The sequence below is a fragment of the Babylonia areolata genome, chromosome 19 (genome assembly GCF_041734735.1).
Source record: "Babylonia areolata isolate BAREFJ2019XMU chromosome 19, ASM4173473v1, whole genome shotgun sequence".
NCBI lineage: Eukaryota > Metazoa > Mollusca > Gastropoda > Neogastropoda > Buccinidae > Babylonia > Babylonia areolata.
In genome coordinates, this window is record NC_134894.1 from 62,060,031 (window position 1) to 62,071,105 (window position 11,075).

Consider the following 11,075-nt stretch of genomic DNA (forward strand, 5'->3'; position numbering starts at 1 on the left):
TCAACAGAAGTGGTTACGATTCATTGCTTTGGATTTTGTGCGTTAGCTTGCTTGTTTCATCTTTGTTCTTAACCCTTTCGCTGCCAGTCAATTTGGAGTTCAAATTTCCCTTGTGCTATCACACAGAAAATACGGTGCTTTAGACGAACTGGGGGATTCCCCCATGTGATGTGGAAAAAAAAAGGCTTATCCTACCACCGAACATAAAGAGCAGTAGGTTCATGGATAACAGACCCATGATCTGGTCACCCTTCAGTGACATGGGTCCTCTATACCTAGCTGCTGCATAAATGCGAGTTTGGTAGTGAAAGGGTTAATGTTGGTGTTCTCTTGTTGTTGTTGTTGTTGTTGTCTGTGTTGTTGTTGTTGTTGTTGTTGTTGCTGTTTTAAGCGTTGTTGCTGTTGTTGTTGTTGTTGTTGTTGTTGGTGGTGGTGGTGGTGTGTTTGTGTTATTTTTAGCAGCGCTGAATATAGACTTACATTGAACTGTTGTTGTTGTTGTTGTTTCAGTGCATGTTCGTGTATCCACTGTGACATAAAAAAAAGTATTTTCTCTCTGTCTTCTTACCTTTCCTTTTTCTACCCATCCCTTTCATTTAGTCATTCTTTCTTTCTTATGCCCTTCCTTCCTTCCTTTCTTTCTTTCCTTCCTTCATTTCTTCCTTCCTTCCTTCCTTCCTCCCTTCCCCCTTCCTTCCTTCTTTCCTTCCTTCCCTCCTTCCTTCCTCCCTCCCTTCCTTACTTCCTCCTCCCTCCCTTCCCCTTTCCTTCCTTCCTTCCTTCCTTCTTCCCTTGCCTCTTTCGTTGTTGCTGTCTCTCTTGTCTGCACTCTTTCATTCGTCGTCATCATCATCATCATCATCATCGTCATCATCATCATCGTCATCATCATCGTCATCATCATCGTGACGATGGTTCCTGTTCACTCCCAGTTGCTGGAACATGCAGCAGAACGCAGGTTACTTCTGGATCCTCAAAGGACCCTGGATTGCCATGGTCATGGTAAGACCTGATGGCATCTGTGTAGCCCGTCTGTCTGTCTGTCTGTCTGTCTGTCTGTCTGTCTGTCTGCCTGCTGGCCTGTCGGTTGGGTGTGTGTGTGTGTGTGTGTGTGTGTGTGTGTGTGTGTGTGTGTGTGTGTGTGTGTGTGTGTGTGTGTGTGTGTGTGTGTGTGTGTGTGTGTGTGTGTGTGTGTGTGTGTGTGTGTGTGTGTGTGTGTGTGTGTGTGTGTGTGTGTGTGTGTGTGTGTGTGTGTGTGTGTGTGTGCGTGTGTGTGTGCAGTAGTCTTCAGTTTAACGTCTTCCACTTTAAGTGATATTAGATCGTGTGTGTGTGTGTGTGTGTGCGCGTGCGTGTGTGTGTGTGTCTCTGTGTGTGTGTGTGTGTGTATGTGTGTGTGTGTGTGCGTGTAAATGTGATCTTTCTATATGTCTGTCCGTCTGTCAATCGGTGTGTGAGTGCGTGCGTGCGTGCTTGTGTGTGTGTGTGTGTGTGTGTGTGTGTGTGTGTGTGTGTGTGTGTAACGGGCTGAGAGAGAGAGAGAGAAGTATGGAAAAGAAGGCTTTAATGTTGTTACGAAGAACTTTATCACTATCACTATCAGTATCAGTAGCTCAAGGAGGCGTCACTGCGTTCGGTCAAATCCATATACGCTACACCACATCTGCCAAGCAGATGCCTGACCAGCAGCGTAACCCAACGCACTTTATGACTGATGTGGATGTCGGCCCTCTCTATGTATCACCGCCGTAATTCGTGGACCAGTTGACGCAGAGTCTGAACGAAAAGAACCGCTTAGAATCCAACACAGTGAATACAATCCTAAACGAAAAGGAGATAAAACAAAATAAAATAAAATAAAACAGTATTTGAGCTGTTAGCTTTTAACATTTAACGGTTTAAAATAAATGGATAAACACGAAAGAAGAAGAAGGAGGAGAAGAAGAAGAAGGAGAAGAAGAAGGAGAAGGGGAAGAAGGAGGAGAATACGAAGAAGGAGAAGAAGAAGGAGCAGGAGAATAAGAAGGAGAAGAAGGAGGAGGAGAAGAAGAAGAAGAAGAAGGAGGAGGAGGAGGAGAAGAAGGAAAGGGGGGAGGAGGAGGAGGAGGAGAAGAAGGAGGAGGAGGAGAAGAAGAAGGAAAGGGAGGAGGAGGAGGAGAAGAAGAAGGAAAGGGAGGAGGAGGAGGAGAAGAAGAAGGAAAGGGAGGAGGAGGAGGAGAAGAAGAAGGAGGAGGAGGAGAAGAAGAAGGAGGAGGAGAAGAAGGAGGAGAAGAAGGAGAAGGAGGAGAATACGAAGAAGGAGAAGAAGAAGGAGGAGAAGAAGAAGGAGGAGGAGGAGAAGAAGAAGGAGGAGGAGAAGAAGAAGGAGGAGAAGAAGAAGGAGAAGGAGGAGGAGGAGAATACGAAGAAGGAGAAGAAGAAGGAGGAGAATAAGAAGAAGGAAAGGGAGGAGGAGGAGGAGAAGAAGAAGGAGGAGAAGAAGAAGAAGAAGAAGGAGGAGGAGAAGAAGGAGAAGAAGAAGGAGGAGGAAGAGAAGAAGAGGGAGGAGGAGAAGAAGGAGAAGAAGAAGGAGGAGGAGGAGGAGAAGAAGAGGGAGGAGGAGGAGAAGAAGGAGAAGGAGAAGAAGAAGAAGGAGGAGGAGGAGGAGGTTTTCAAAAATACCGAAAACAAACTAGCACGTAAAAATTAATGAGCTGTATGAGTGACCTTGTGGGAAAGGCCAAGGTCAAATCAGAAACAATTTTTCCGCCTACATGCGCGGACAATAACTGTTACCAGAAGATGTTGTTGTTTTTTTGTAATGTTTTAGAGGCAGCTTCCATTGGCTGGATGAGTAATTTCACCAGTTTATGAAAATTTGGTCGACCCGGTGTTTTTTGTTGTTGTCAATTTCACCTCAACTTCACAATGTCCGTGAGATTGGATTAACCTCTGTGTGTGTGTGTGTGTGTGTGTGTGTGTGTGTTCTGTGTGTGTGTGTGTGTGTGTGTGTCTGTCTGTGTGTCTGTCTGTCTGTCTGCCTGCTTGTCTCTCTATCTCTTTGCTCAATCGACTTGCGGGGATCGGCATGTTACCAGGCAAAGAATTTTGTTGCTGGCTTCATAGAAGATTATGTTACGCGATATTCCTCCCAATATTTATGGGGTTTTTTTGTTTTTGTTTTTAGTTGCTGCAGGGAATGAATATTCTAAACTTGATTTCCATATTAGCGTGGACTGACTGAAGCGTTTAGATGAGTTAAGGTGGGGTTTGTTTGTGTTGTTTTTTTTCTCTCTCTCTCTCTAACATTATCTTGATTACGACATTTTGGTTTCTCTTCGACTGGGAGTTTTTAATTAAAAGAATTCACAGGGATTCACCCTTGAAATGATGCCTTTTGAGGTCGGCTGCCCTTTTAGGGAACATGTTTTGTCTGTCTGTTTGTCTGCCTGTCTGTCTGTTTCTCTCCCTGTCACTCCATGTCTCTGTCTCTCCCTCTCTCTCTCTCTCTCTCTCTCTCTCTCTCTCTCTCTCTCTCTTTCTCTGTCTCTCTCTCTCTTTCTCATTTTCTGTCTCTGTCTATCTCTCTCTCTCTACCAAACCCTTCAATAGTTATCTCCTTCTTCACTCTATCTTTTTGCAACTTGGCAACCGCGCAAGCATTCAATTTGTCCGCTTTTTTTTTTTCGGGGGTGGGTGTGTGTCTGTGTGTGTGTGTGAGGGGGTCTTGTTTTTGATTGACACATAGATTTTGTTGTTCGTTTTCAGATGAATTTCTTCTTCCTCCTGGACATTTTCCGCGTGCTGTTTATGAGGGTTCGTAGCAACCATCGCCACGTCGGCAGCTCCAAGTACAGGTGTGTGTGTGTGTGTGTGGTGTGCGTGTGTGTGTGTGCGTGTGTGTGTGTGTGTGCGTGTGAGTGTGTGTGTGTGTGCGTGTGTGCGCGCACGCGTGCGTTTGTGTGCGTGTGTGAATAAGAAGAGAGAGAGGGATATATATATATATATATATATATATATATATATATATATATATATATATATATGCACACACACACACACACACACACACACACACACACATATATATATATATATATATATATATATATATATATATATGTATGTATGTATGTATGTAGAGAGACAGATAGACAGAGAGATAGACAGAGACAGGGAGACATAAAGAGATGGAAATGGAAAGAGCAGACAAGAACCGTTTTGATCCAAGGGACTCGATCCTTTCAAAACAGGAAAATGGCTATGCGCTTTGTGTATCCATCTGTCAGTCTGTCTGTCAGCTTAGTGGATTTCCCGCTCTCTTATCGATCTCTCTTTGACATACGCACAGACATCCACACACACACACACACACACACACACACACACACACACACACACACACACACACACACACACACACACACACACACACACACACACACACACACACACACACATCCACCCCCCCCACCCCCCCCACACACACACAGCCACCCACACACATCCACCCACACACACACACACACACACACACACACACACACACACACACACACACACACACAGCCACCCACACACATCCACTCTCCCCCCCCCCCACACACACACACACAGCCACCCACACACAGCCACCCACCCACCCACCCACCCACACACACACACACACACACACACACACAGCCACCCAAACACATCCACCCAACCATCCACACACACACATCCACACACACAAAGCCACCCCCCCCCACACACACACACACACACACACACACATACGCGCGTGCGCGCACCTATCCACACACCCACCCAGTCAAACATAGCAGAAACTAGTATCACTGATAATGAAAAGACGCTAAACTAAAGAACATAGGTCGAAAGGGCGAGATCTGGGGATGGAACCCAGACCCCCACCCACTCTGTCTCACCAGAGAAGTCACTTCATTAACTCTCTCCATACGAACGGCGAAAGAGACGGCGTTAACAGCGTTTCACCCCAATTACCACCATCAAAATATTGCAAGCGGAAGGCTCTTATACTGAAGAGGTGAATGTAGACAAAGAATCCCACAATTCTGGCGACAGAAGCTAAAGGTTGGGTCACTCAGACACCCACTGGACATCCGATGGGGTCTGTGTAGAGGAGAAGAGAGGACTGGCCGTACTGAGTGAGTTAACCGTTCTACTACCTTCCTTCTTGGAGCTTGCCTGTATCAGCTGTATGTGTTTATTTTTTCACAACATTCTTTTTTTTTTTTTTTTTTTTTTTTTTTTTTCTTTCTTTCTTTTTTTTTTTCATCCAAGCGTATGTGTTCGCACTTGCATAGCATTCTTTTTTTTTCTCTCTCTCTCTTTCTTGTGTGTGTATGTGTGTTGTTGTTGTTTGTTTGTTTGTTTGTTAACCTAGATGTATTTATTTACACTTGTACAACATTAATTAGTTTTCTGTCGTCCCCCCCCCTCCTCTCTCTCTCTCTTTTTCATTCAACTGTATGTGTTTACACTTGCACAATATTAATTACTTTTTCTTTCTTTTCTTTCTGTTTTTGATCCGACGGTATGTGTTCACACTTGCACAATGTTAATTAATTTTTCTTTCTTTTGTTCTTGTCTGTGGTCACAGGAAGTTCGCCAAGTTCATCCTGGTGCTGATCCCCCTGTTCGGCATCATGTACATCGTCATCTTCATCGCCTTCCCTTCAGACCACGTCGATCACGATGAGTTCAACGTCGTCCATCTCTACATCGAGATGGGCTATAACTCCTTTCAGGTAACCCTTCCCTCTACATTGAGATGGGCAATAACTCTCTTCAGGTAACAACCTCTACACTGAGATAGGCTATAAGTCTTTTCAGGTAACAACCTCTACATTGAGATAGGCTATAACTCTTTTCAGGTAACAGCCTCTACACTGAGATAGGCTATAACTCTTTTCAGGTAACAACCTCTACATTGAGATAGGCTATAACTCTTTTCAGGTAACAACCTCTACATTGAGACTGGCTATAACTCTTTTTCAGGTACCCCTTCCCTCTTCATTGAGACAGGCTATAACTCTTTTCACGTAACAACCTCTACATTGAGATTAGCTATAACTCTTTTCAGGTAACCATTCCCTCTACATGGAGATGAGCTATAACTCTTTTCAGGTAACTTTTCCTTCCCTTCACACTGAGATGTGCTATAACTCTTCTCAGGTAACCGCTCCCTCTATATTGAGTGGGGCGTTAACTCTTTTCAGGTAACCGTCCACACAATTGTTTTTGTGGTTGCTGTTGTTTACCATCATTACCATTGTTGAAAAGTTTTGTTATAAATCTGTCCGGGTAATCGTCGATAATTTAGGTTATGATTGTTTTTATCTACGTAACACGATAATTTAGGTTATGATCTTTTTGGTCTACAGCACTATGATTTGGGTTGTGAATGTTTTGGTCTATGTAACAGCTGAAAATAGCTGTTAACTCTCTCCATACGAACGGCGAAACAGACGACGTTAACAGCGTTTCACCCCAATTACCACCATCAAAATATTGCAAGAGGAAGGCTCTTATACTGAAGAGGTGAATGTTGACAAAGAATACCACAATTCTTACGACGGAAGCTAAAGGTTGGGTCATTCAGACACCCACTGGACATCCGAGGGGTCTGTGTAGAGGAGAAGAGAGGACTTGCCGTACTGAGTGAGTTAATGATTCATTCACAGTTCATACCTGGTGATGTTTTGACAGTTGGGGCAATGATTCCTTCAAGTGTATTTTTTCTTTTTCTTTTTTTTCTTTTCTTCTTTAATCTAATTAATAATAATTGAATACATAACCCGAAATATAAACATATTCACTGTATACAATCACCGAAATACAGATACATTTATTGTATGCATAGAAATACCTGGACAGCAGACAACCAAGGAATCATCACGTCGGGTTTCACCCATGGATACAAAGAAATACCTGTACAACAGAATATGTTAAATTATTGACTCTTAAGTTGTTTATCCTAAATTCCCCCACACAATAAAACTATGGCCTAAGATACAAGGAACATGGCCTCAGTCAGCTTATGTGAAAGATAACTTTATGGCACCATTTTAACTCTCTCCATACGAACGGCGAAACAGACGACGCAAACAGCGTTTCACCGCAATTACCACCATCAAAATATTGCAAGCGGAAGGCTCTTATACTGGTGAATGTTGACAAAGAATACCACAGTTCTGACGACGGAAGCTAAAGGTTGGGTCATTCAGACACCCACTGGACATCCGAGGGGTCTGTGTAGAGGAGAAGAGAGGACTGGCCGTACTGAGTGAGTTAAACACATCACACGACAGTAGAAGCGCTATGAAATATATATATATATATGTGTGTGTGTGTGTGTGTGTGTCTATAAAGAATGATGGATCTGATGCCTGTGGTGATAGGGATGGTGATATTGGTGATGGTTACGATGATAACGCTATCATGAAAGTTTAAGCAAACCAATGCACCATTAATTTGTCAATGTCCACCTTACCAGCTTGCGTGCAAACCCGTTTGTGTGTGTGTGATCTGTGTGCAACGACATTATGTAGTTCGCCAGAAAAATGCTTCATGACAAATCATTTTTGTTTCTGTTTTTTTCTTTCTTTTTTTCGACAGGGCTTCATTCTGGCTCTTCTGTTTTGCTTCTTGAATGAAGACGTGAGTATTGTCCGTTGTTGCAGTCTTACGATGGTGTCGATTTTACTGAAGAAATTGGTTGTAGTTGTTGCAGTAGCACACAAGTGAATATGCAGAAAGCGAAATACGACACATGATATGACTTGTTACACAGCAATGCATGAACTGTAACACAACACACGCACAGTGCAGCTCTAAACAGCACAGCACAGCACAGCACAGCACAGCACAGCACAGCACAGCACAGCACAGCACAGCACAGCACAGCATAGCACAGCATAGCACAGCATAGCACAACACAGCACAGCACACAAAAACACAGTGCAGCACAACAGAACACAGCATCGCACAGCACAATGCAGCACAGCACAGCACAGCACAGCACAGCACAACACAGCGCAATGCAGCGCAACTGACTCAGCGCAACACACCACACCACACCACATTAAACCATACCACACCACACCAAACACCACACCACCACACCACACCACACCATACCACACTGTACCACACCACACCACACCATACCACACCACACCACACCACACCGTACCACACCACACCACACAACACAACACCACACCGTACCACACCACACCACACCACACCACACCACACCGTACCACACCACACCACACCACACCACACAACACAACACCACACCGTACCACACCACACCACATCACACCACACCACACCACACCACACCACACCGTACCACACCACACCACATCACACCACACCACACCACACCGTACCACACCACACAACACCGTACCACACCACACCGTACCACACCACACCACACAACACCACACCACACCACACCACACCACACCACACAACACCGTACCACACCACACCACACCACACCACACAACACCGTACCACACCACACCACACAACACCACACCACACCACACCACACCACACAACACCGTACCACACCACACCACATCACACCACATCACACCACACCACACCACACCACACCACACCACACCACACCGTACCACACCACACCACATCACACCACATCACACCACACCACACCACACCACACCACAGAAACAAGGCAGTTGTTGAAGGAGATGAGCTAAGTAGTAGGCAAACGTTTTGTTGTTTTTTGGTTTTTGTTTTTGTTTTGTTTTGTTTTTAAATGTGAAAAGAAAACACACACACACACACACACACACACACACACACACACACACACACACAAAATTATATCCTTTTTTTCGCAAAGGAACAAAGTACCACAGTACAATAGCTATTCACGGCTTTTCCCTCCCAACATCTTGTCACAACTTGTTAGTCATCTCCATCGACCTGCACAGAAGTGATAAGAAACTCTAGGGAGAGCTGGACAATACAAGAACCCCCACCCCCACCCCCCTCAGTCCAATGTTTCGGTCCTTAACTCCTTACATGAGTTAGTTATCTCCCTTGACCCTGTGTAGATGTTAAACAAATCTATTTCAGTGCTCCTCTCTCACACTGACAGGTGCACTCGGAAATCCGACGCATGTGGCGCCGCCACCGGTCTCGGCGCGAGGACAGCAAGTTCCTCAACCGCTCACTGGCCGGGTCCACCTTCCGCCACGTGTCACGTGACAACAGCTCCACCCACCTGGCGTTGACGCCGCGCGCGGGCGCCCCCTGGGGTCGGAAGAAAGGGGCGACAACCACGGCCACCGCCACCAGCTCCTTGCGCAGCCAGCGGACCGCCGCCTCGTCCTCCACCCTGGACGTGAGGCCCTCCCCGGAAAACGGACCCTCGGACAAGTGCCCGCTGACCGTCAAGTTCTCCACGGGGTCTCTGCCTGGCGAGCATTACCGCTTAGTCACTGCGTCGTCGTCGTCGTCGTCGTCGTCGGGCAAGAACGGTAACTTCTCACTAGCCCCAGGAGCTGAAAAGGACCTGGACCAGAGAGGTCGTAGTTCTGGTGGTGGTGGTGGTGGTGGTGGTGGTGAGGGGGGGAAGAAGGAGGGGGAGGATAAGAAGGAATCTGTCAGGAAGGAAAGGTCGCCGGTGACGGTGGGGATACCGGCCAAGATCATCCTGCTCAACTCGTCCCTTCAGCCGGTCAGCCAGACGGACATTGATAACGCCCTCTCCTCGCGATCGGCTCAGGAGGTGCTGGTGGGGAACAACAGCAACGGTGGCGGGGTTGTCTGGCAGGCGTAGACTTCGTGTGGATGGGGTGGATGGGAGGAGGAGTCCCATGCTTCTTCGGTGGCGCGTTCTTTAATGGATTCATGAATTCGATCCCATGGAGTGGAGTCGCGGTGTCAGCGTAAAGCACCGAGTGTCTTCAGTGGCCAAACAACGGGATGGAGAGTCTCCAGTCTTCGATGGTGCGTTCTTAGTGAATTGATCCTTCTCCTTCTTCTTCTTCTTCTTCTTCGTCTTCTTCTGCGTTTGTGGGCTGCAACTCCCACGCTCACTCGTATGTACACGAGTGGGCTTTTACGTGTATGACCGTTTTTACCCCGCCATGAGCCACCGAACGCTGACATGGATTACAGGATCGTTAACTCATTCAGTACGGCCAGTCCTCTCTTCTCCTCTACACAGACCCCTCGGATGTCCAGTGGGTGTCTCAATGACCCAACCTTTAGCTTCCGTCGTCAGAATTGTGGTATTCTTTGTCAACATTCACGTCTTCAGTATAAGAGCCTTCCGCTTGCAATATTTTGATGATGGTAATTGGGGTGAAACGCTGTTAACGTCGTCTCTTTCGCCGTTCGTATGGAAAGAGTTAACGTGCGTATTTGATCTTCTGTGTGCGTATGCACACGGAGGGGGTTCAGGCACCAGCTGGTCTGCACATATGTTGAACTGGGAGGTCGGAACAATCTCCACCCTTTACCCACCAGGCGCTGTTACCGAGATTCGAACCCGGCAACATCTGATTGAAAGTCTAACGCTTTGTTCACTCGGCTGTGGCGCCCGTCGGTGAATTGATTCAACGGCGATCCATCGAGGAGTGACTTGTGCATAGACCCCTATGACTTAAGTGACTAAGAGAATGTGGATGTTTGAGGACAGGATACGAAGTGATTTATTGTTGTCGTTGACTTCAGTGACCACGAGAATGGGGGTTTGAGGCACTGTTCTAAAAATACATGGATAGCACATGCCTTCTGTGAGCCCCTTTGCTAACTGAATCCAGCGGAAGTGTTCAATCAGCCATTCTGCTTCTCGTGTCAGTACAGCGCGAAGCGGTGACTTCATATGTGTAGCAGAGTGCTCAGCTGGCTTCACGGCAAGCTTTCACTTGCTCGCGGCGTTAGTTACGCTGACATTCCTGTGTGTGTCTCCACTGAATCTGCGCCACGTGTCACTGCGCTGTTTTCCTGTATTTGGTAGATAAAACATTGGCAGATTTCAATCAAGACACAACATTTGGCATGTCGTGGGGGCAAGC

The 11,075-nt window shown here is 46.3% G+C and overlaps 1 protein-coding gene across 1 annotated transcript in view; it reads left to right on the forward strand.

Moving 5' to 3' along the window:
- Window positions 1-9,832, forward strand: part of LOC143294233 (secretin receptor-like) — a 132,395-nt gene extending 122,563 nt beyond the window's left edge. The window contains exons 8-12 of the mRNA XM_076605663.1: window positions 933-1,002; window positions 3,748-3,836; window positions 5,603-5,750; window positions 7,621-7,662; window positions 9,149-9,832. Coding sequence (XP_076461778.1) covers window positions 933-1,002; window positions 3,748-3,836; window positions 5,603-5,750; window positions 7,621-7,662; window positions 9,149-9,832 — 1,033 coding nt within the window. The remainder of the gene's footprint in view (window positions 1-932; window positions 1,003-3,747; window positions 3,837-5,602; window positions 5,751-7,620; window positions 7,663-9,148) is intronic.
- Window positions 9,833-11,075: the final 1,243 nt, after the last annotated feature.